The 27,612-nt window shown below is 37.6% G+C and overlaps 1 protein-coding gene across 1 annotated transcript in view; it reads left to right on the top strand.

The window, feature by feature from the left end:
* Positions 1 to 27,612, top strand: part of adam19a (ADAM metallopeptidase domain 19a) — a 75,669-nt gene that overhangs the window by 31,689 nt on the left and 16,368 nt on the right. The window contains exons 5-11 of the mRNA XM_047818738.1: positions 11,156 to 11,231; positions 16,056 to 16,135; positions 19,910 to 20,093; positions 23,616 to 23,681; positions 24,357 to 24,428; positions 25,487 to 25,653; positions 26,929 to 27,013. Coding sequence (XP_047674694.1) covers positions 11,156 to 11,231; positions 16,056 to 16,135; positions 19,910 to 20,093; positions 23,616 to 23,681; positions 24,357 to 24,428; positions 25,487 to 25,653; positions 26,929 to 27,013 — 730 coding nt within the window. The remainder of the gene's footprint in view (positions 1 to 11,155; positions 11,232 to 16,055; positions 16,136 to 19,909; positions 20,094 to 23,615; positions 23,682 to 24,356; positions 24,429 to 25,486; positions 25,654 to 26,928; positions 27,014 to 27,612) is intronic.

Genomic DNA, 27,612 nt, shown 5'->3' with positions numbered 1-27,612 from the left:
ATAGTTTTCCTGTAAACTTCTCACTCTATTTCATTCCATCTGGCTTTCTTTCAGAGTTTTCTTGTAGTAGAGATACAGTTCCTATTGCAAGATATTTACGCTTCCGGCAGCAAAAATCTATAGACGGATTAGCAGCTACATTACCTTCACAATCAGGAATATATATTGCACTAGGATTTACTGAAAGATTTGCAATGTCATAAAGCAGGATGAACATTACGGCAGTTAGACCACAATGAAGCTGGTGTTGCTAGTTAATGGACAGATTACTCTGCAATTAGTGACTGATATTCAGAAATGTATTTTCTACCATTAACTATGGGTCTAACGATACACTCCACTCATTCAATCCAATTAAAAAAATCTCAGAAAAACGTAACTAAATTTTTGTTTGTAAAACAAAGTAAATTAATAAGCTCGAAGTAATAATATAAACAGAATGTACTACAAGTTCTTATTAATAAATGAAAACATGCATTGAGTAAACAAAACATCTGACCTGGAGACTTTATAATGCTCGACCGAAACATAATGATGTATAGAGCTCCAGAGTCTATAACGACCGTGTACTGTGACTTCATTCTCTGGCCCCGTTGTTGACAGATGCAGAGATGCTGTTGTTTGAAAGATAGTGAAGTGCACCCTTTAACCTTATATAGTGTGGTTGTGTAAATATATGATGTATCATGAGAGATGGTCTTTGCAAGTCAGAGTAATCGCTTACTTTACATGTAGAGCTGATTTCGCAGGCGCTCCACTTGTACAGGTTTGGGACATCTGATTTTCAAACCTTGCAATTGCAATACATGAATAATTAATAGAATGTTGATATTACACACTTCCATGATGCATAATCGTTTTTTTTTTTCATCGTGTTGCATCATGTCTCAGTGTATCTTACACCCTACCATTAACCTTCGTCGAACCATTAGCACCTCATCAGCCCGAGTCTGTCATACACAACTGTATGAAAATACTGCTTTAGATTTTTGTGAAATGGAGTGGAATATGCAGTGTTTACAAATTTTATATTCATAGAATCAGAATTGTTTAATGTACTTAAAAGTGTAGGTGTGTCTGTGCCTTATGAAGTAATTTATTACATAATATATGTGTTTTTCAGAACAAGTTTCAGAGCAAGTGTATGTCATATGCATTAACTATGTTTTCCTGCCTTGATGTTAATGTAGAGATTTGGCCCTAAAAAGTCCTTAAATTGGATCCAATGTTGTTACCAGAAATGTATAGATGGATTAGAAGTTATTTATCATTTGGGGATTTATTTTCTAGTGGGGAATTACAGCCCCATTTCTGTAGATCCTCTTGACCTTTGAGTTAATGAGAGTATGGGCTGAGTGTCCCCCAGGCCTTGCATCCACGTTGGGGTTCGGGTTCATTTTAATAGGTTTATTTTAGGTAGGACCTACTTCAATCATCACCAGGGAAAAGAGGACTAAGCTGTTTCTCTCTGTGTTGAAAAATGCCACGTTCTATACTGTATGTAAATACTTGATTATTCTGCTAATATTTTTACTTAGCAACGATTGGCTTTTTGTAAGCATATAAAGAAACACAAAGTCAACATTCAACGTTATAAAAATACAATAATTTAAACTTAATAATGGCCCAGTGTTTGTGTTATCCATCTAGACTCTTACTACACACAAAGAAATAAAAGGCTGTGTATTAGAATATAACAAAATAAAAGCATGGTTAAATAATCATTAGCTCTCTGCCCAGGTTTTCATTCATGTGCAGAGTTGATAAGTATACGATATCTCAAAATCTGCACAAAAAGCAATCGACCTGATATTTTATTTCTGAACTAAACCAATTTCATGTAAAAAAAAAAAAACCAGCAGCCCTGCTGGTGTGACTCAAGGTGGCCTGTCTGAAGCTAGTTATACTGTGAAAGTCATGCAGCTCTGTAGCTCAAATATGTTTTTGAGTCTTTTGTTCTTCTCTACATCTAGTGGTCTCTTATCTGCAGGTATGAACCTCTCTTAACTGTGCTATTTTTTTTTTTTTTCACTACGATTGAATCAACTGGGAAAGTGCCACTGAATACAACAGAGAAAATTTACTTTTTGAGTGCTTGTGCACAGCTAGAATGCTAGCGTATTAGGGCATGAAATTTATCATGCTTAGGAGAAGTCTGGCTTAACCTCAGGAGCATCTCCTGATTGAACATAAAGAGGAAGTTACTTTTTCAGAGGTGGGAGCGTGAGCTTGACTACGTTGAAATGTTTTACACCTCTCACGAAAGAAATGAATATTTTGATGAATAGCCTGCTATATTACGCCTGTTACATGTGTTGTTTGCAGATGTATTAAACTGAGTGCCTCCGTACGGTACCTCCACACTCTTAGGCTTTTGCAGAACATGCTGCATGTTTAACACCATGCTGTGCAGAAGGATGTGGTAGTCCTAAAGGTGCCAATAAGTTCATCCATCTCTGCTAATGAGTGCATCACTCTCTGCTAATTCTCCAGCAGAGGAAATAGCACTCATACAAATAAATTAACCGATAAATGCTTCTTAGCTTAAGTGTTTTGCAATACTATTGACTAAGGACAATTTCCCAGAGCAAGTTCAATATTAAGAGACATGCCAAAAAGGGTTAGGAAATGCTTGTCTTTCTTTTCTTTTTTTTTTTTGCATTCATCGTATAATATGTGTAGCTGTTTACGAAAGCTCGGAACATCTGCACGTCTGGCCCAACACGACTGACTCATTGTGGGGCAATGTGCTTCTCACATTCTCTTCTCTATAAGGCTGATTCTGTTCTTCTTTCAGCTGGTGTTTGTGTAATATGACTCTTCTCCATCTGTGCCTCCATATTAAAGAGTTGAACAATTGACTTCAGTAACACATTGTTGTAGCATATTGGTCGAATTTTAGATAGTACTTCAGTGTGTTGACCAGAATCTCTGATGAGTTTAGAAGTCTGAACATGTCCTATAAGCCAAATGTAACAAAGGCAGAACATAGGAGTGGGATATACAGTCTAGTGGATTCGAGTCCTTGAGTATACTTGACATTGAATAGTTTTGTCTGACAGTAAAAACTGTAAGCCTAGTGTGTAAAGACAGTGCCAGAACAAGAACACAACATTCCAGTCAGTTTTTACAAGTCTTCCAGCATTGTGTCTCTGGACGTGACTCAAAATTTTGACTGCTTTGTACAAGCTCAGAGCATCCAGCTTATGGTGGTTGTTTTTCTTCATTGTGGAACAACACTGACAATTGTTTTAGCATGAAGCCAGCAGACGTACTGTATTGTTAGCACAGAGGCATTTTTAACCCCTCCCCCACCCAACCCAATATCCTGCCACGTCTCAGACTGGCAGTGTGGAAGAGTAGTGAGAAACAGAAGAACGGAGAAAGGAGGAGAAAAAAGAGGGGTACATGTGGGTTTCTTGCATTGCTTTTGCCTGCTTTGTTTTTTCCATAACTCTATGTTAATGTCTTCTCGCCTCTCTCAAACACACACACAAGCGCGCGCACACACACACACAGACACACACACAAGCGCACGCACACACACACACAGCCACACACACACACACACACACACAAGCGCGCACACACACACACATAGACACACGCACACACACACACACACAGACACACACACACACAAGCGCACACACACACACACACACACACACACACACACACACACACACACACACACACACACACAGACACCAGCCATTGTTTTAAGTCTAACAGCCTAACTGTGTAAAATGATTGCTCACAGATGGTACTGTTTAAGAAGGCAAGGAATGTAATACTCTTTGAGGGTCAGTAGGTTAGTCTTAGTCACATATACCCCTACTTCGTATTTCTGTCCCTCTCTCTCTTTCTCTCTGTGTCTGTCTGTCTCTCTCTCATTCTCTCCCTGTCTCTCTCTCTCCTTCTCTGTCTTACACACACACACACACACACACACACACACACACACACACACACACACACACACACACACACACACACACACACACAGTATATACCTCCCCCAAACACACATATACCCACACACACACACACACACACACACACACACACACACACACACATACTGTATATACCCCCCCACACACGTATATACACACACACACACACACACACACACACACACACACACACACACACACACACACACACACACACACACACACACACACTGTATATACCCATCCACACAAATATCCCCACCCCCCACACACACACACATACCCACACACACACACACACACACATACTGTATATATATACCCCCCCCCCCACACACACACACACACACAAAGTTGGCTGTGTTTTCCCCTCAAACATCTTACAGTTGTCCTTGCTAGGACTAAATCCTGAAAATGAGAATCATGTTTTGACAAAATTGAAAGAAAAAAAAAAGAAAAACTATTCAGGACGTCGTTGTGTGTGCATGTGAGTGCTTGTGATGTATTGTGCTTGCTCAGCCAATCTTGTCCTTTTTTATGCTAAGCTGATTTATCATGTAATTGTGCAGAATACTGCCATGTTATCAAAATGTGCCGTTGTGATCTTCCAGTGTGGTGCAGGACACGTTCACGTATTCTGTCATTAATCACTCTGATAGCTAACAGAGCTTGTCAAAACTGCACATGTGCTCAGTAATCCAGGTGGGAATGAAAATATATGTGTGTTCAAACCTGATTGACAGACAAACCCAGCAAAACATAGGTTTCAATCAAATCTCTTTCCAAAGCTCTCAAATCTATGACTTAGCATAAAAGTGTACTGTATAAAAGAGAAAAAACTAGGCCTTTTTCATGTTTCTTTAAGCTTTTTTTGTAGGGTGAGTAAGAAAGGGAACAGACAGGAAACTTTTTTTTTGTCATGCCACAGTATGAGTTCCAGGAGATGTGATACACGCATAAAGAAATCAGCTTTTATACACCCACACCTGTAAAATGAGATTTTTTTGTTTTTTATGCATGTCAGTGGGAAGACACTTTGTGTAGATCTTCCTGTTGCAGATACCAACAGTTTAGCCACATATTCAGTTAAAGACGAAGACAGCCACACCTTGTGTGTGGTGAATAGTGAGAGAACATCCGGGCTTGCGGCTCCCCAGGAGTGGTGCATGTGTGGTTGAAATTGTGTTTTTCTTTTCACACCTACACAATGCTCCCTGTATATACTTTTTCTCGGCACTTTAAAAATAAGTCTTCCCGTCAGGCTATATTTCTTTGATACATATCCACCTATTAATAGAAAAGTAGCAAGATGGAGGGTGTTTTTTTTTGTTTGTTTTGTTTTTCTAAGAAGTAAGAGGAAGTGGTCGGCGCAGGGCTTTAATATCACACAAACACACAGTAAAGAGGTTCTCTCAGGACATTCATCAATTTGGCAGAGGTAAAGCATTATAGAGCAGGGTGGCGGCGGCGGTGGTGGTGGTGGTGAGTCATTTCAAATGGCTGATTGTTAAAGTGCACCTGTTTTTAATGCTGATAGAAACACACACTCACACTCACACACACACACACACACACACACACACACACACACACACACACACACACTCACACAAACCTGTTTTTGAATTTGTTTTGCAGATACACATAAACATCAAAATGAATCTACAAAGCTCAGTGATCAGCTCTTTTAGACTCCTTAAGCTCAGATAGATACACCTGGAAATAATTCAAGACAGTAATCAGGAACTTCTCATCAAGACACCATTCTCACTACATCTCTACTCTTACCGAGAAAAGTTTATTTTAAACTTTTCTCATTTTAACATTTCTCTCATTGTCTGTTCCCTTTTCCAGTTGACTGTTCATCATCCTCATTAACAGGACAAATGCAGTGATTTCATCACACACTCACACAGACACACACACACATAAAACACTCCTATTAAGCAACTTTTTTGCGTAACATGAGTTTTTCACATGCCCTGCGATGGGTTGGCACTCCGTCCAGGGTGTATCCTGCCTTGATGCCCGATGACGTCTGAGATAGGCACAGGCTCCCCGGGACCCGAGGTAGTTCGGATAAAGCGGTAGAAAATGAATGAATGAATGAATGAGTTTACACATTAATAAGAATGACATCACCATAGAAGTGTGTAATTCACCAGCAGGCTCTAACTCTTGCCCAGCACTCACTTCTTAAAATATTGAGCTCTAGGCTTCGTGTAGAATCGGTTTACATCCAATAAAACGTAAGAGTAATGAGCGATTCCACTTCACTAAAACAGCTGTTTCTGACTTGTTTCTGAAGCTTGATCCACCTCTGGTGCGTGTAATAGTTAGCCAAAAGCGAGTTGATGAAAAGTGAATATAAATTGAGTATGCAGGTGCCATGAATACTAAATATACTGTAAATATTTTTGCTTGGTGGAGAGATTTACAGGCTTCAATTAAGCAAACACAGTACATGAAATATACATAACTATCTTCTTCTACAGCGTTTTATGTGGAAGATGCATTAAAATGCACGAAGGCATTTCCAATTAGTGTGTTTGCTCAAGGCCTCATTTTATATTCCATACGTATTTCATGCGAACCATATGCTAATTCAGATGTGTATTTCATAGCCTGCAGTCAGGATTTGGTGTGGGCAGGAAAACAGCAGTACGTGTGCGCTTTGTCACAACTGTCGTAAAGCTTATTAACAAATCAAATAAAAATGATCAACAGCTTTGTTAGTTAGCACTATCCATCTGCTAAGGTGGGATAATTATTCTGCTAGTTGTTATTAGGGCTTGGAAATATGATGATATAATATAAATGTTATGATATATTATGTAGCCACACACTTTTCAGAGATACTGAGCTACTGTTTTGATATTTTATTTATTTTTTTATAACAATAGTTACAGTGGGGACACTGTGGCTTAGTGGTTAGCACGTTTGCCTCACACCTCCAGGGTTGGGGGTCCGATTCCCGCCTCTGCCTTGTGTGTGTGTGGAGTTTGCATATTCTCTACGTGCCTCGGGGGTTTCCTCCAGGTACTCCGGTTTCCTCCCCAGGTCCAAAGACATGCATGGTAGGTTGATTGGCATCTCTGGAAAATTGTCCATAGTGTGTGATTGCATGAGTGAATGAGAGTGTGTGTGTGTGCCCTGCGATGGGTTGGCACTCCGTCCAGGGTGTATCCTGCCTTGCTGCCCGATGACACCTGAGATAGGCACAGGCTCCCCGTGACCCGAGGTAGTTGGATAAGCGGTAGAAAATGAATGAATGAATGAACAACAGTTACAAACTATGATTGGTGTTAAATATATGTATTGTATTGTTTTGTTTTGTTTGGTGAATTAAAATTTTTTTTAAAACAAATTGGTTTTCCTTATTCTGTATTATATATATATATATATATATATATATATATATATATATACATATATATATATATATATATATATATATGTATATATATATATATATATATGTATATATATATATATATATATACATATATATATATATATATATATATAATATATATATATATATATATATATATATATTGGTTTATATTTTTTAAATGCAGTACTTTATGCTGGAATTTTTATATCAAGCTGTTACAACATTGAGGAATGGGATTTTTCCTCATTCCCATTCCTGCTCATTACTGTTCTAATTATTGTTTGTCCCTTTTTGAAATTTCCAGATGAATATATAAACTGAAAATATAAACAAATTAATCATTTAAACCACAGTAACACTGAGCAGGTTTAGGCAGTTAGTGATGATGAATAAATAAGCAGGAAATGCATCACATTGCTCTATGTGAGCACCATGTTAATGAACATGGGGTTTTATTGCCCTACGAACATCATACCTGACCTTCTGTTACTCCTGCCTACAGTACAATGAAGTCAAAACCTTTGCACTCCTGTGACTTTTTGATTGAGTCCAGCAGGATCTGAGGGCAAGTGCACCACTCTCTGATTTCTAAAGTCAAAGCCATCTAAGTGATGGTAGCTTTTGTGATGTTCCTAGAAAATTCTGACCATTTCTCTTTGAAGGTTAAGCAATGGGGTAGTTACTGTAGAAGGGAAGCTGGACTTAAATCGGCGTAAACGCCACAGGACAACACGTGGGCAGAAGGCGAATCACGATACTGTGCTCTTCACAATTTGAAGCTTTGATGCTCTCAGTAGTGAAGGGCTTGTTATTGCTATTTTCTTTCTCCCCTCTGGTTGTGTTTGGTGAGCACGTAGCTGTTTACCCACATGCCTTTGGGAGCTCACACACACTCTGTACTAAGCCAAGGCTAATTGAAGGAGAGTTGCTGGGCTTTTGTGTAGCTGAGCGCAGGTGAATTCATGCAGCTTTAATATCAGCAGAGTTGACCATAAAACCAGTGTGTGTGTATTGTTTACTTCATTACTACTGGATAATATGTTATTTTTTGCATATAGCAGGTCTGGCGTTTTATTAATTCTGTATTCATTTCAGTTTGTGTTTTGGTGTCATTAGATTTAAATCTTAGATGGTTATGTGTAGTGAAGTGAATTCCAAATAATATAAATATCTATAGACAGAGTAACAGAATAAAAGCATGGTCTCATCAGAACGTCAAAGATTTCCACTTTATATGAATTTTCATACCCTTATGCATACACATATTTCTTTTCACAATCACAGTGGTAGTCTGTATTACGATGCCAGATTGACACTGCCGCATTATTCGTCATTTGTTGAATGGTAATCATCATGTTGTTTGGGTGATTGCTTTATTCATGTGGTGAGATTTCATTTATTCGGTGCTACACGTCCTGACAGCTTCAGACTTCTATTCACAGTGCCATATGATTTCACTCTGTGTTGTTTCGCTGGTGTTCTTATGGAAGCTTCAACTACTTGGAAGTTGCAATTTCATGCAACAGAATCAAAAAACCCACGGTGCATTTAAGCTTACTGTGTTTCTGTGAAGGAATTCTTTTCAGATACAACCATGTATTTAGGAGATGGATATTTGCCCTTTCTGTCTGACTCTCTCACTCACACATGCAGAGGCATACACACATATAAATTAATGGGCTGGCCCAGATGCCTAACACTAGTTGTCATTCTCTTAGTGCAGAATGTCCTGTAATGTATAATTTATTTTCCATTAGGTTCAGCACTAGTGGATAATGACTGGTGCAGAGGGGGTTTAGGGCACGCCTCTGCTCCAGCCTCTACCAGCTGCACTTATGATGCTTATTTATTTGTGACTTTGGCGGCGAGTGGGCACCAGGCAGATGCACTGCACTACTTTAGCCAAAAAGCCATCTATCACCCCCTTTGCCATGCCAAACACAACCTAGAAATTGCAGTTACAACAGCTTGGCGCTTGACAGGCACACATAACAGTATGTGTGTGTGTGTGTGTGTGTGTGTGTGTGTGTGTGTGTGTGTGTGTGTGTGTGTGTGTGTGTGTGTGTGTGTGTGTGTGTGTGTGCACGCATAATTGTTCTACATTGCCTGTACAGGCTATAAATGAGCTAGCAGATATTTACAGTTATGTAGTTAGCAGGTATTTCAAAATATACATCAGTCTAAGCTTTCATTTTTGACACCCACATCAGATATTTGTAAGCGAATGTCTACATTTGGAGTCTTTTTGGCACAACAGCATCACCAATATCAGTAAAAAAGACACTCGGAAGACCCATGAAGGTTTCTGATTTGATGAATTCTTTCTAGTCCTGACTCTAGATGCATATCAGTGACAGTCATTTCTGGTGGTTACCCAGAATACCTGAAAGATTTGATCTAGATGGGGGCTTATATTGTTCAGCTCATGTACTTACTCTTTCATCCTTTTTAGTCCAAATTCTTTTGGAGGGGAAACAACATTAAGCACATGTTGTCTAATCAAAGTACAAATGAAACAGAAGCACAGATGACGCTTTTGTCTTGTTTGGGTTCTGGTTTCTGTTTTATCACATTTGGTGTTTAGAGGTAACATGGCATTAAAGCATTTTAAATTTGAGACTCTTACCTATCTGGCTTTAAATGTGTGTGTTGTTGCTCTTATTTAATAAGATCTCTTAATATAATGCGCTACTTCACCCTTGGTGATCATCATTAGATTCATCGTGGAGCTATGGAAATTAGATTTTGTATGTTTTAGCCCTTATTTCTAATATCACAAGCAGGCATAAATGCTTGTGTGAAAGTGTGTGATAGCAGGTCAGACACCTTTTACATGTCTCACTCTCTCTCATGCCTCTTTCCTAAACTTTTTAGCTTTCTCTGCCTCACATTCTGCAGTCTGGATAGCATGTGATTATACTTTACCTTAGATGATTCAGTACAAGTGTTTTGTGAGAAAGCATAATGAGAAAGATTACACTTCTAAAGAGAGGATTTATTGAGTATGTGGAAACAGGGTAATAGGCTGAATGCTGGTGATGTCAAGGTTGTTCTTGGGGGGTAAAGAACAACTACCTCAACTTTTATCTCAGATATCATCTCAGTGAAGTCTACCAGTCTTATGCAGTTCTTGCATATTTAATAAATCATTGAGCTGCTAAAACATTGAGCTAACTGATTAAAACTTTATGAAGCTAGATTCATGATGTCATTATATGGCCACACATTTTGCATAAAGGAACGAATGCAACCTTGTCCCGTAATACATATTTAAATGATTTTCCATCCTATATCCCAAAAATTATATGCATTACTGGATATAAGCCTTGGTGGTTGGAATTGGATGTGTGATCTCACAGAGCCAGAATGTATTTTCTTTTAATTATCTAATTCAGTTGCACAAGTGAATCTCCAACTAGTCAAAAATGTGCAAGTGCAACCTCTTTTTTCTGTAATGTCTGTAGTGTCCTCAGTATCTAATGAATTTGGCTGCAGAAAGCTATCAGAGCAAAGCCAGCAAAACATATTATCACTCTAGCTAAGGGTTTTGATGAAAATCACATGGGTTGCTGAGAGACCTCTTTAGATTAGTTCGCAACTTACTTGGCCATCTGCTGTTGTGGAAATATGTTTAACAAGATAGTGAGCGATACAGTTGTTTCACCAGAGGATCTGAACACAATAATTAATTGGCAATGCTTACAATGTCAATGCTTTTGTGTCAGAAATAAATATTTGTTTTTATTGTGTGTGTGCGTGTGTGTGTGTGTGTGTGTGTGTGTGTGTGTGTGTGTTTTAGGGAACTTCTGGCTAAAGACTTCACGGCGACTCACTATGAAGACAACCGGCCAGTTACCTATACAAACAGTTACTCTGTAAGCAAGATTTACATTCTTTTCTTCTCTCTTCCTTTTTCTCTATCTTTTTTGCTTCTTCTCTGTATACCCTCTTCCTCACAAGGGCATTATATTCACAGGATAGGCCACATGACAGTATGATCATTTAGCTGGAAAACAACATCCCGTGCTCTGTGCTCACACACACACACACACGCACGCACGCACACACACACACACACACACACACACACACACACACACACACACACACACACAAACATAAACACACACATTCGCATATCAGCATTCCATGAATGTTGAATGGCACAAAGGGCAACCTACTTTGCTGAAAACACCTTTTTACTTCAAAAACACTCAGTTCAAAGTAGCAGCGACTTTTGTCACTCCCGATTTCTCAGTATTTTTTGCTGCAGAGTGCAGTTTTATTTGGGACACTTTATTGCACACTTGTGCAGAAAGGTGTGAGCTACTATCTTCCTGTCATATGCTGGTGAGGTGTGAACCTGCCAGATTCAATTAAGATGAGAAACTGATGCAAAGTGCCTAGCACATCATGCACACATCATGCCTCGCTGCCATAGCAAAGGCCTCAGCACAGCAGAAACAGTCTGTTCATTCAGATTCTTTACCACAAGTAGGCAATCTGTCTATGTATTGCTTTGTTTTTAAAGTATGTTTCGAACATTTCATGTCGAAATCTAATATGAAATTACCATATTGACATCTTTATCATCTATTTATGGGAGCAATATTCAGCTCAATGTAAATGAAAAGAAGATGGAGGGACATGAATAAGTAACCAACTTTACCGACTGTTATTTTATTTTGTTTGAGATGTTAGGAGAAAATTGAGCAATGGCATCAGTCGTAACTGCACTCTAAGTGTAGAAAAATCACATTTCCTGTTGTGTTTTATGATCATTCAGTTCACTTTCTGCGATCCCACACAAAGATTTTGTGTATGTTTTAATGCTGAAAGTACCTCAGTTCTGTACTCAAGTAAAAGTCCAATTGCTTCTTGAAATATACAGCTTCAAATCTTCACTTGTAATATGGTAAAAGTAGATGACCAATTGATACAAAATTTTGAGATATCATCCTCAAATCAAATCAAAATCAAATCAAATTTTATTTGTCACATACACGTACATACAGAGTACGACATGCAGTGAAATGCTTTTTACGTCTATCCGGTATTATTCTAGCATAGAAAGGAATGAAATTAAGGATAAAAATAAAACCAAAAGGAGGTAGATCAATAAAAACTATATAAAATATATGAAAATATATGTGAAAATATATGTATATACATAAATGTGTTGTTTTGGCAGTATAAATTAAAATGATTTTGTGATTGTCCTTAAAATGTCCATGTGCAGTATGGTGTAGTATACAGTGGCACGGTGCTGTGCAAGTCCAGAGTTAAAGTGACAGTCCAGCATTAAAGTGTCATTGTGCAAAAAAAGGTTGTGCAGGAAAAAAGTGAAGATGGATGGAGAGGTCCACTACTAGATCCTGTGTGTAGGTCCTGCATGTCAGGGAGCTCGATGTTGATGAATGTTCAGCTGAACGCACCACCCTCTGGAGGGCTCGCCTGTCCTGCCCGTGCTGTTCCTGAACCAGGAAGTGATGCTACCTGTATGGTCGCTCTCAATGGTGCAAGTGTAGAAAGTCTTTAGCACCTGAGAGTTTGAAGTCCCGTAAGCGTCTCAGATGGTACAGACGCTGCCGGGTCTTCTTCACCAGGGTGTTGATGTGACAGGACCAAGTAGAGCGGTTCTGGCGGTACGAGAACTGTTGTGGATCCAGTGTGTCTGATAGTGATGCAGTGATGAAGTCTCTGACCAGTCTTTTGAAGCACTTAATCACTACTGAGGTCAGGGCCACACGGCGGTAATCGTTGAGGCAGGCGGCATGGGGTTTCTTTGGTACAATCATTCACTGATTATTTTTACTGATTATTTTTACTGTGAAAAACATTAGAAAAGCTTGTCTAACCCCTACTTTATTCCTAATCTTTCATATATTTAATTATAAAGGCTTGTAGTGATGTAGTGTTTAGAAAGAATAGAGACAAAAGTATTAGGTACAAGAAAAGCTCAAGTACTTAAAAATCAGACTTAAATGCATTAATAAAGTTTATCCTGAGCCTGATTTTGATAAATGAAACTACCAAACTAACATTCTGCCGGTCTCCGACCGATTTAACATTAGTTAGCAGTCCGTAAACACATCCGTTGCACATTTGCTCCCACCTATTCAGCAAAAATTCTCCTTTCATTAGAATTGTTAATGAAAAAGTCGTACATCAAAGAAAATCAATTGAATGTGAATCTTCTGCTTGGCAGATTATACTGTTATGCCACAGTCACTCATTATCAGAAGTGAGATGCATATGTCAGGTGTAGTTATTAAAGACTGTTCAAAGCTCTTCTAATTTGTTGGCATAAATCAAGACACGAACTAAATGGTGCACCTTTGGCTGGCAGTCATTATTTCATATTGAGTGTCTTCCTGAGTACAGCTCTGTCTCTTTATTAGGAAACATCTGGTTCAGCTGTTAGAGGAAGCTGGGAAGGAATCACAGCTGCTAGTTTCAGTCTCTCTTTCCGGGCTAGCCACTGCCCTTATGTTTTTTTTAAAAAGGTCTTGGTATCTTTTTTTTAGGAAAATATCATCTACATTAAACATGTGCTGCTTCCAATTTTTACCCCTAATTGGAACGTGTTGCTGATTTCAATAATTGTGTGTGTGTCAGCGGGGTGACTCTAAAAGGAGATATAAAGAGTTTATGAGACAAACATGACAGCTGCAGCAGTCCCTGATTTATTCAATCTGTAACTCCAACTGAAAATAATCATACTGCATGTGCTGTTTTGAGTCGATTTCCCCTTTATGGTTATGAGGTGTGGGTGTATCCAAGCCTACAAAACCCAAAGCAATTCCATGTGTTCAAACCTCACTTGATTTTCAATGAACTAATATGATACTAAACTACCACGTAATTCGGTTTCTAATTCAGCTGCTTTTGCAGAAAATCACGTAATGAGAAAACTCTGAATTATGGCTTAACTACATTAAGGTTTTAAGCATTTTAAGAAATTTGCTTTTTAGATTCCTAACCTGTACTGAATATTAGCAGGTTTCTTCAGCACATTTAGGTGAGGAAATTGCGAGTTTGATATCATCTTCCCTGCTATCTTTCTGTGCTTCAGGACACATACTGTAACTGGCTATTCAGAGCCTGTGACCTTGTGGTTATATCTGTAAGACACTTTACCACTGCAGCCTCACATAAAAGCCTACACAAGTTGTTAAGTATTTAAGTTTTAAACATAACCATGCCCAGATTTCTTCCTCTATATTAATTATTCTTTAGGCATGTATATATATATATATATATATATATATATATATATATATATATATATATATATATATATATATATATATATATATATATAGCTACTACTGTATACTCTCACAGTTTTTTTTCTCTTTCAGAAAGACCCTCTGAAAGCAGAAAATACATTGAATCATATGTAGCCCCAAAACCAAACTTACAGAGAAACTGGTTAAATGAGATATCTACTGTACTTCAATAAGGATGTAGAATTTGAACATAAAATGAAAAATGTTTACTTCAGGCTACTGGAATATTCAACATAAATTCAAAATATTTAAATAGTTTAAAAATGTCATGTATTTGCATTTTATCAAATATTACTGAAATGTTCTACAAATACAGACATAATTCTGCTTTTATTTTGGTTAGATTATGTTTAATAATTCAGTTGGGATGAATAAGGTGGCATTAGCAACAAAAAACGATCTAGACAAACTAAGTTAAATGCGTTTCTTTTTATTTCCTAAAATGTCTTGCCTTTATGAATCACTGCTAAACTCAGCAAAAAAAAAAAAACACAGTTGTGCAAAGTTTCATTTGACATTGACATGAATGTGATTGGATGCCTTTAAAAACGCTCACTGAAATAAGTGCTATCACAACTGACCAAGATAAATATCTCATGGTGTCTGAGATTTTGAATGAATACTTCAAAGGAAATAGTGTTGTAGTATTCACTTATAGTACATTACGTAACAATCTTCCTAAATGATATGTAATGTACAGTCATGAAGGACTACTCTTTAATCTTTTCCACCCTTTAGTATTTTCAACCAATGGACAAAACCCTAACTAGAATCCTTTAAGCGTTATTTTGATTAAAATATACCTGCAATCAGTGCCAGACATGCAGCATTAACCTGGTACCCTTCTGCCGCTGCAGAATAGCCAATGAGATCGTCAGCAGCTCCGAATGTCAGCCCGTGTCTCCAGTGACAATTGATTTGTGTGTCCGCTGTGCATGAGTGTCCCGCCTTGCTTCCTCTCTGTTCAAATAAATGAGCTAATTTCACGGTCTAATCGTTTGAATGAGTCCTTTAAATAGCCGAAGACTCATGCCCACGCACAATCTGGATGTGTTTCAGAAAATTAAAGGTGGTGCCATTATTTCCCAAATGTTGGTGGAAGGCTCAAGAGAATGATTATTATGAGGGATTTTACCTGAAAGGGGCAAAGGACGACGCTTTGACTTTGGAGATGGTAGAAGCATGTCCATGGAAAAATATGGTTGAAAATCCTGTTTGATTTATAAATCGTACAAGCAGCCCTGCGTTGGAGCAGGAAAAACACCAAACATTATGCTGCATAAACAGGGCAGGACCCCAGCCTAGACCGAGTTCATGATTCATAATGCTCTCTCTCTCTCTCTCTCTCTCTCTCTCTCTCTCTCTCTCTCTCTCTCTCTCTCTCTCTCTCTCTCTCTCTCTCTCTAGGATCATCATTGCTACTATCATGGAAGTGTTAAGGACCATTCCTCTTCCTGGGTTGCTGTAAGCACATGTTCTGGAGTGAGGTATAGTGTGAGCTACATGCTTTATGTATAATAATTTCATTATTTTAGATCAAACCAAGGCCACAATGGCACAATTTATTTAGTATTGTGTCTCAGGTATGTAACACTTGCTAATGCAATGGAAAATGCATTAACTCTTATGTGCTGTATTTCTATAATGCTTGTATGCGTGATCGTTTATGGGTTTTATTGATGTGTGTATGTGAGTGATTTCATTATGAGAATGAGTAATGTGTGCTTTAAAGCTTGTCACATGAACCAAACATGTATAGAGAAAGCATTCATTTAGACTCGGCTAAAGTAAAAATATAATTTTTAGATAAGTCTACTTGAACATGTATATAGCAATATAAAATATTAAAATAATTAGTTTTCACAGATTCACTCATTCACTTTTTTTTAGTAACTGCTGTATATTGAGATGAGGGCAGAATACACCTTGGATGGTATATCACTTCATCACAGGGAACCATTTACACACACACACACATTCACACACATGCAATGATGTAAAAATGCATTCACAGTACATATGCACTCACCACGTGCTTTATTAGGACCTTATGTACACCTACTCATTTATGCAATTATCTAATCAGCCAATCATGGGGCAGCAGTGCAATGCACAAATCATCTAGATACAAACCAGCAGCTTCAGCTAATGTTCACATCAATCATCAGAATGGGGAAAAATGGGATCTCAATCTTTCTGACCCTGGCATTATTGCTAGTGCCAGACAGGCTGATTTGAGTATTTTTTATACCTCTTCTGGCATTTTCGCACAACACAGTCTCTAGAGTTTACTCAGTATGTGCAGTAAAGAAAAAATCGTGAATAGCAGTTCTATGGATGGAAGCGAGCAATAGTTCATTGTTGATGAGAGAGGTCAGCAGAGAAGGGTCAATGTCTAGACTGGTTTCAGCTGAGAGAAAAGCTGCAGATAACCACTCTGAACAAATGTGGTGAGTGGGGAAGTATGTCGGAATGCACAACATGTCGAATCTTGAGGGAGATGAGCGACAACAGCCGAAGACAATGCTGGGTTCCACTTGTATCAGCCAAGAAATCTGGAAGTTGAAGACAAAAAAATATAGCCTGGTGTCAGGGACAGCGAGTGTGTCCACTCCAACCAGACCCATACACAGGAGTTTTATTAAAGACACAGGAAACAGACATCAACAAGGATGAGGACTGAGCAAACATTTACACGAGTCAACAGAATGCAGATCAGGCAGGGCAACACATATGAGACCAATATAAACAAAAGCACATGGCAAGGAATAACAAAAACCCCTGTCAACAAACACGCCCTAATGTTTTCACCGGGAAGTGTCCAACATCCTGACACCTCGTTTGATGAATCTCAAGTTCTGCTGAGGCACACAGAATGCAAAGGCATAAAGGCATGGACCCAACCTGCCTTGTCAACAGTCTAGGCTGTTAAATTTGATGTAATGGCGTGAGGAAAGTTTTCTTGGCCCACTGGGCTGTTCATACCAGTCAATTTTCACTTGAATGTCACAGACGATTTGAGTATTGTTGCGGATCATGTGCTACTTTCAACATGATAACACACCATGTCACCAGCTGCCAATAACATTGCAAAAGTCAACACAAACCTGTTTCTTCTGTAGCCTTCCCAGTCACCAGATCTCAATCCAAAAGCACCTTTGGGATGTTGAAGAATAGGAGATTCAGTGCATGAAAGTCCAACTACAAATCTGCAGGAACGGTGTGATGCACTCATGTCAACTTGAACCAGAATCTCTGTCATTCTGTGGTATTCATGCCATGCAGAATTGAAGCTGTGTTGAGAGCACAAGGAGTCCCTACTGACTATTAGTACAGTGTTCTTAATAAAGTGCTCGGTGAGTGTAAGAGGACAGCAGTCAGTGACAGGAGGAAGGTTACTGTCTAGTCATAAACCCAGTCAAACATATCAGGTATGGGTGACTCCTTTTTGTATTATGAGTGCTAAAAGCACTGCTGCTTGTTTGCTTCCAAAAGCTCCAGTAAGATTGAACCACGGTCAAACCGATGTTTGAGAAAGCAGCTGATGTCTTGGTATATTTCTCTATATCAGAAATGCAGCGTGTTTGTTCACAGTGATGAAAGACACGAGTCATCACTCACATTTGCTATGCTCTCGACAACTCTCAGACTATTAAAACATGCTTTGTAGACATATCAAAATGACCGTGAATTAAGTACAAACCCCAGGAGCCTCTCATTAAAGATTTTGCTGAAGTAAAAAAGCTGAGGTAAATATCGACATAGAAGCTGAGAATAATAATAGATAATGCCAAAGCCTTTGGGAGAAAAAACGTATAACATCTACAGCATTTTCTACTAAATATAATCAAGTATTGTCACTGTGTCGCTGGTTTATTTGCTGTCATAGCATTGACAACACTGGAGGTTAGAATGATCAGCATGTATTAAACTGAAATCCTGTGACAGTGACAAGGAGCTTAAAAAAAATTCCTAGCATATATTCCTAACAGGTTTCTGAAACAGGAGTATGTTTAAAAGAATAATAAGGTCATGCCAGGGCAATTCACAGTGAAGCAGAACTTCCCCAAGGCCTTAGTGAACAGAATCAACATCACGAGCATATTCAGAATAATTCTACTTTTTTGGGGGCTTTGGCAGCTGCTTAAGGATAGCAGCTGCCATATTCTAGTAATAAGTTTAAGCCTTGAAGCATAAACAGGAATTGCTTTCACCAAATAGCAAACAATAGATTTGCAGAATTCCTAAAAGCACTAAAAGTTTTCACTTGTCGCTGAATAGGTATGAAGTTTGAGTTATTTTAGCATTTCTCAAATCCATGTAGCACTTTTTATTTTATACAGAATCTGTATTTTATACAGAATCATTGGATAAAGCATCATTTATTTTGTCTGAATGTCATTAATTGAATGACGAGTGCTATTTGTTAGAATTGCTTGGCTTTGTGTTGGCTTTTCTTTCATTGTTTTTTATACTTAATTAGTTCTTTAAATAAATGCTATTCATATTACGATGATTGGGTTTTACAAATGTTTTATTACAGTTTTGTGAACAATTAAAATAGATAAGCTGTTTTAACCTGAAATTGGAAGCTTATATTATATATATGTAAATGTACACTTGTTCTAGAGCGCATGTAGAATGCCAATGATTTTCCTAAAGGATGTTAATGAACACCAACTTTCTTGTGTAAATGTTCCTAAGAACAATATAAATTTGTTCATATCCAGCTTGACAAATGAGGCCCATTGTTGCTAGACTTCATGTAGGTTTTTGAGTGGCTTTTTGCATGATTAGAGAAGACCAGAGACCATTACTGCACAACCTGCTCCACTCATGGCCAAGCAGTCACACTGATGCCAGACAAAAGACTTATTACCATGTGCTTATCACACTATGTATGTGTGTGTGTGCTTGTGTGTGTGTGTGCTTGTGTGTGTGTGTGTGTGTGTGTGTGTGTGTGTGTGTGTGTGTGTGTGTGTGTGTGTGTGTGTGTGTGTGTGGCACAATTAAACACCAAAATTGAGTGTCACCACCATCAATTATAGCAGTCCTATTGAGACAAATAGTTACTGTACTTTTAATTACTGTTATTTAGTATGAAGGCAAAAAAATTTCAGAGCTATTAGAGCCTTCAAGAGCCCTTTGCTGATGTTTACAATAGAACTATGCAAATCACCTTCAGTGATGTCTATTGTAAAAGATTGCTGTCTAGCTTTTACCAAGCTTTTTTGACATCCTGTTTCTAATTTCTTTCGCAGGGGCCTCATTGTGCTCAACTCCAGCGAAACCTATTACTTAGAGCCAGTAAAAGGGCAGGAGATTCTTCACCACGTCTTCTATCACACAGATGACCTGCCAATTAAAGGTGGTACATGTGGACACGGTCATGAAACTGGACATAAAGGCCTTCTCAGCGGTCTCCTTAAACCTTTGCATCAAAGGGTCAGTTACGAAAAATACACTTTCCATAAAGAGTATTGCATTGTGTTATTACGAACAAATTAATTGCGAAAAATATCATCTTGGCAAGTGCCAAAATCTTGAATAAACACCATATTATGGGATTATTATAAAACAAATATTAGATTATTAAGATTAGTGCTACTAATTCCATGCTTGTAATGATCTTGTTTTATTAGCAGATGATTTTGTTTCTACAGATAAGCTCAGTAATTAAATTTATTTTTATAATAATCTTAAATTTATAGCTGCAGAACACAAAAAATAACTATTGGATATTTTCATCTGAAAATTTCATGAAGTATAAGTAAGAACAAAACACAGCTAGCTCCCAAAATATTTTGCTTTTATAGCACATTTAGCAAATGTGGAGTGGTATGATGTTATTTCTATCCTGATGTTGATTAGTTTTCTAAAATCAGCTTGGCCATGAAGTGTTTTATTCCTCTTATGCCACATCAATTTTCCAAACCAAACTTTTTTTTTTATTATTATAAATATTATACCTTTATCTCCCCATGAAACACGTAAGTTCCGATTATTATGTACAGCATAGCAGCAGTCCTTCACTCTCCAACCTCTTGGAAGTAAGAAAAACAATGCACAGCTTGTCATGTTACCAAGAAGCTGAAAAACTTTACAGAGCACTGACACTGGAGGCTTCTTCGAAAAATGTAAAATAAATGTCTCCTCACAGAAAACTGGACAAAATCAATGACTTTTTTTTCGTCCACCATACCAGCATTACTATAGAAATGTTAACATATTAGAATGAGCATTAGCACATACTTTATGACCGGTCAGAATTAAGTCACCAGTGTGGTAAAAGTCAACATATAAACATTACATTTCTGATTAATTGCACTACATTCAAGATATGTTCAGTTGCCCGAGACATTTTTTTGCATGTTTTTTAAGGTCTTCTTCGTTGCTCTATATTCTGAATTCTCACCCAAGAAACTGAACAGAGACTGAACAGAGTGTTCAATTTTATTATCACTGAAGTGAACTTGATCTCCCCTGTCATGCTGAGTGGCTTTGATTGTATGTAATATAGTCAAAGATGCAGCCTCTCACTCTAACACACAGAGATAAGAGTCGGGCCAGTCATGCTCTGTGTGCTTCCATGGGTATATTCTTACTTGAATCTAAGCTGTTCATGTACCAGAAAATGTTTGTCCTCCTAGTGAGAAGATGAACCACCTGCTTTGCAAATCACTTCAGTCATTCTATCTTATTTTATTTTAAATTAAATAGAGAGGAAAAACTTGCAGCCTTTACGCTTTTGAGCTCTTAAACCCAATCGAACCATTAAAACCGACGAAGAGCCTGAGGGGTTATTGATGGGTGTGAGAGTTAATCTCCTTGCATCTGTTATGTGTTTGTCCTTTTTGGGCAGATTAGATGCTAATCCCATCTCCTGTTAGGGGAGCTAAAGCTCTTTATGTGGTTTTCCCCCCCCCCAACAAAGCAAGATCAAGGTTGTAAGCAAATAAGCTGAATAGACCCAGTGTCTTTGTCTTCATTAGTGGCTCATCGAAATGGCTTGATATCTCATATTCAATCCCATCTTTAATATCATATAAAGTCATTTATGCCCTGTTGAGAAAAGCAAATATGACATTATGATGAAGACATTTTAACTTAATGAATAGTACTTTGGTCTGTTGGCTCAGTGGAACCACAGGAAACCAATAGCTCATTTGGAAAAAGCTGATTTTTTTTTATGTATTATATTATATTTATCTTATTTCATTTCACAATAACGTGATGTTGATGAGAAAATAAAAATGATATCTAGTCATGAATGCCGAATTTCCATAAGCCCTGCCATGTACGTGAACCCGTTGGCACTGTAAATCATGCTGACTTGATCTTGCTTGTAAATAAGAGCAGTTTTGATTTCAGTGCCTGTTTGAGAAGATTCACTAAAATGTTCTTCTATATTCGGAGTTTGAATTAGTGACTCATGCATGCAAATCGGGCTAATTGCATCTTTCACTCCACTCTTATGAAAGGCGTATTTTAGTGAACTCGATCCATTTCACGCTGCCTTAAATACAGTAAGTAGCTGTAGCTGACTTAATGAGGCTTTGAGATGAGTGGACACTTTTAATGATATCACAGTGAAAACAGCTTTGTCTCCACGATGCTGTAGGAGGGCAAGACAGGATAGATGATTAGCAGCAAAAAACAAATGCTGCCAATAACAAAGAGCTGAGCTATTTGAATGCAGCAGGGAATGTTGGGTAATGATACAAGGACAGTAGGTTCATTCACTATTCTTTTGACCATCTTTCTATAACCATTATCTTCTTATTGGAGATATTCCAAGGTTTTCCTGCATTCACAGTCTTTCTGAACAGTTCAAATAGATCCAAAATTCAAGGACCCTCATATGATTAACATTACAAATCTTTAGCATGAATTGTATTATTCAGCAATTTATATATTAGGCACTTTAATTAAATACATACTGTCATGTTCAGTTATTAGGGCCAGTCGAAGTCTTTTTTTTATGCAGCTGTCATTGAGTGGTGGAGGCATTATGTTTTCAGGTTGTCCATCCATCTGTTACAGAATCTCATTAGCTTGATATCTCGATAGTGGTTGAATGTTTGTAGGATTTAGATGAGATTGTCATTGTAACCAGCTGATGAACTGATTAGATGATGAAATGATTCAGTCAGAATCAAAGTCACAGCAAGGTCAAATGTCTGAAATTGTTTTTCATCTCTTCATCCCTGTTTAACACATTTTTGGCTAACTACAAGTTATACATCGTGTACATGCATCCGCCTTTCCACGTGTCCATGATATCTTAAATAAGTGATTGTTTGAGACCAGCTCATGAACTGAGTAGATTTTTGAATTGAGCCACTCAAATAGTCACAGCAAGTTCAAATGTCTGAAAATTCTAGTATAGTATAGTATATTGTAAAGGTCGTTCTGGCATATAAACTAGTTAAAAGAAACAATACTCATCAATGCTGCTGGCTTTGAGTTTGAGTACTCCTCTAAAATTTCATTTCCAGCTGTCATTTCAGGCCAAAGAGAACATAAATGTTAATTATGTCACTTAATGTGACAGAGAAGAGACATGATAAAAAGTCAGAAAATTTGATTTTATTTTATTTATTTATTTATTTGTTTTGTGGTTGATAAAGATTTTGCATTTTCTGAAGAGAAGTAGGCCAGTGAAAGTGTGAGGAGGTGATGGGAAGCAGGTTAGGATAATATGATGTCCATGTTTGCTGTGATGGTGATGAAAATATTAATATCCTCGCTTTTGAAATTTAAACATTTTCTCCTGCAGCTGGCGATGTGTGCTTTGTACTCGAATGTGGTAATTAAATGCTGCCACAGGCTGGTCTCTGCATAAACCCATTGAGTTTCATTAATTTTAAATTGTTTTTTGAACATTTTATTATTATTATTTTTTTTTGCAAGAAAAAAAAGTAAACAATGTAAGCATTTTAACCTTGAATCTTTTCACTTCTGCAGGTGAAACGAAATGCCTGGGGCACAACCAAGTACATGGAGCTTTATATAGTCGCTGACAACACACTGGTGAGCCCTTGATCCCTCTGCACCCACAGTTACAGTAATTAAGGCTTAAACAATAGAAAATGCTATGCAGATTTCACACCCAGAGTTCAACAACACATAACTCCGAAGCTTAGGACGGCAAGAGGACAAAGTAAACACACATTATAAATGTGATATTAGCAAGGGTTTAGGCTTAAGGTTTAGGCTTAGGCTGCTCTTATACAGTAAACAAGCAAGTGGTGTTTAATTGGCTTTCTCTTTTCTAATCTTGCTACAGATGCTATATGGGCTCAGGACTAGAAAGACTGACAGTTTTTGATTAAACAAGAAGCACATAAATAATTTCAATTATTAAATACCTCCAGAGCATTTGGGGAAAGTTCAAAATTACATCAAGCGCAAAATGATTCAGTGTCATCATCCTCATCAAGGATAGTCTCGGTTCTCCAGAGGATAAATGAATATAATAAATGAATATAATCGCCTATTTAATTACCTAACCATCTAAATCATGTAATCTTAATTCTCTTTATGCTGGTCCGTATACACTGGTGTTTGTTCTTGCATAAATTACGGCAGAAATTTAATTCAATGCCTACTGAAGAAACAGGATCTCATTATCACTGTACTTTATTATGTATATGCAAATGAAATATTTTTAACCGATTGACAAACTATTACTTTTTTATTTAACAGTACAGAAAGCAAAACAAGGACCTTGAAAAAACGAAACGAAGAATAATGGAAATTGCCAATTATGTCGATAAGGTATGTTGCAACATCACACATTTAAACCTCATTATTGTTTGATTGATGATTTTGTTGTCGTATGAGGTTTCCTTCATGTCACTGGCTCATTAAGTGAAATGTAAACAGTAGCAGTAGATTAGGCCTGTGTTAGGAAAGGTGTGAAAGTGAAGATGCCTTTAAAATAATGACTTCAAACATTTTCTTCATGAAGTAAAACTCGGATAAATAGCACTCTCTCACATGTGCTTTTGTTTTCGCATCTAATCCCTGACAGTCAACACTGACTATTATTATTAGACAATTTACCCAATAGTGAAGAAGTCATTAGTTACTAGCCTAAGACTTTTGCACAGCACTGTACTTTACTAAGCATTACATATTAAAATATAGTTTAATTAATTAGTAAATCATTAATGAAGGGTGGGAATTATGACAAAACATCATATTAGGATATAAACAGTCCAGAATGTCCAGAAGTCTGTGAGCATAATTTTTTTTTTTTTTCATTTCTAGCTGGAAATAAACAGAACATTTTAAAGAAATAATTAAACCAAAGAAACAGAACGAATTCTTCGAAACAAATTTTTATTTGTTATTTAAATCTGAAAATATTTGTGGTGTTTACTCCTTTGTACAAAAGGTCAGATATTCCTTGAGAATGAGTTCACACGACACACCCGTGCTTTTGATCTGGCATAAATCATCAGGTTTTACTTACAACTTCTTTATTCCGTGCCAGCTCGAGTGCACAAATTCATGTAAACACTTTACTTATAAAACTTTACTTCACTCGTTACTGCTGATGATATGAATTAAATACACACACACAAACACAAATGAACACAATGTGAAGGTTTGGTAACAAACTGCCAGTTAAATAGCAATGTTGCTGTTTGGTGATACTTTTATTTTAGTTCTGCAAACATTCATTATTGAGTATTACAAATAAGGAAAATAATACTTACTCTTTTCAGATTTTGTAACCATTACTTCATACAGCAATATCTGCAATATCTCAAAAAATGCCTGATATCTTTTGCCCATGGCTGATCACTTAATGTGTTTTGGTTGGTCAGTTTTACAGAGCTCTGAATATCCGGGTGCCTTTGATTGGTCTAGAGGTGTGGACAGATCGTGATCAGTGCATTATCAATGAAGAACCCAACGCCACCCTTTGGTCCTTCCTGCAGTGGAGACAAAAGCTCAAGTCCCGCAAGAAACATGACAACGCACAACTTCTCACGTCAGTCACAAGCCCATCTAAAGGATCTTAAGCAGTACAGTACAGCGCTTTTCAAAAGTGTAGACCTGCATCACATGGAGTGTTTCTTGTGGATCTGTGCTTAGATTTAGATATTAATCCAGTGAACAGTTAGTTAATCTGATTTACCATGAAATGAAAACTCCATTCTGAAACATTACACATTACAACAATATGTTTAGATTTAAAAATGTATAGGCTCCATGTGGTCCAGTGGCAGGATCCTGAGCTGTCATTGCAGTGGCGCGGGTTCGATTTCAGGGCATGTAGCTAATCCAGCTACTGAAGTGTTAACTCTCAGTGCCGGTCTCAAGCATGGATAAAATGGGAGGGTTGCATCAGCGAGGGCATCCGGCAAAAAAACCTGCACCAAATAAAATATGCAGACTAGATGATCCACTGTGGCGACCCTGAACAGGGAGCAGCCAAAAGAACAACATATTTAAAAATTTGCGTGCTTAATGATTTTGTGCAATTTGTCGCTTGACTAATCCTGTGAGACATTAGCATTTGTCTATTCCTTGGATCACATTGGAAACATTGATAGTTTGATAGCAATTGATAGAAGCCAAAACAAGACTTAATATTTCAAATATAAGATTCAAAATATTAGGCTTTAAACAGGGGCTTCAGTCAAATTAATGAGAAATCAGCTACAGAGACAGCAAACACTGGACACCAGTATACAGGTACAGCACAGCTACATATGATGTTGAGAATAGGCTTGGTTGCTATGGCTTCTATGAGATCAGAATTAGCATGAATCTGAAGCTATGGAACATGTGTTTGAGTGTACAGATGAAGAGTTGAGAGAGCTGGATGCTGCTGCATTGCTCTGTTTAGATGGAGAGGATTTCCCACCCGCCGTCACTAATAGCAAATAGCCGAACACTCATTTAGGAAACTGTTAGCCAAAGTGAATATCTGTCAGTGCAAATAGATAAAGAAAGAAGTCAAGAGAAAAATTTTATTCATTTAATAAATATTTTGCACCGTCGAAGGTCACAGATTGAATCGAAACAATGATTAAGCGATTTTAGTTTAATTACCTGAAAATTGAAATTCACTCTAATGCCCAATCATACACAACCATACAGTTTTAGTCTCTTGCTTTATTAATGATTGATAGCTCGTTTCCTTTTGTTCACTCACGACAAAAGATTCATATCAGCTCACCACTGTTTCCATCACTCGCTCATGACCATAAAATCATGCGGTTAATGCGTATTGACGTGTCTTTTCTTCTTCCCTTGGCAGGGGGGTGATATTCAAAGGCACTACTATTGGCATGGCTCCCCTTGAAGGCATGTGCAGTCATGAAAATTCTGGGGGCATTAATGTGGTAAGACAGCTAAAGGACGTCTTTTTTGTTTGTTTATTTTTTGACCACTGTACAATTCTAATCATGGATGCTTGTGGTTCTGATGCTCAAGAGGATCTGATTAAGAGATCAATATCACTCTCACAGCTGATTAGGCTCTAATAGGCTCTATTAGCATGCTTAGTGATAGACACGAGTTGTGAGGAATACTAACATGCTCACAAATAGTGAATAGATATACACTCACTGTCCACTTTTTTAGGAACACCTGCGGTTTCATGTTTGTTTCTGTAGTCAAGTAGTTCTCGAATTAGCCAATCATGTGTCAGACAGCACAATACATACAATCGTGTAGATACACATGAAGAGCTTCAGGTAATGTTCACATCAAACATCAGAATGGGAAAAATTGTGATATCTTTGATTGTATCTGATATGTAAATTTTTGGTGCCACGTGCCACATTTCAGAAACTGATGATCTCCTGAGATTTTCACACACTGGGGTTGTGATTATAGCACATCCTGTGTGCAGAGTGTCTGCATGGTTGAAACACTTTGTTGATGATACAGATAAAAAAAAGGATGAAGAGTCTGGTTTGAGCCAACAAGAAGTCTATAA

The sequence above is a fragment of the Tachysurus fulvidraco genome, chromosome 1, assembly GCF_022655615.1.
Source record: "Tachysurus fulvidraco isolate hzauxx_2018 chromosome 1, HZAU_PFXX_2.0, whole genome shotgun sequence".
NCBI classification, from domain to species: Eukaryota; Metazoa; Chordata; class Actinopteri; order Siluriformes; family Bagridae; genus Tachysurus; species Tachysurus fulvidraco.
The sequence above is the reverse complement of the archived record's forward strand: the minus strand, read 5'-3'. Positions and strand labels throughout refer to the sequence as shown.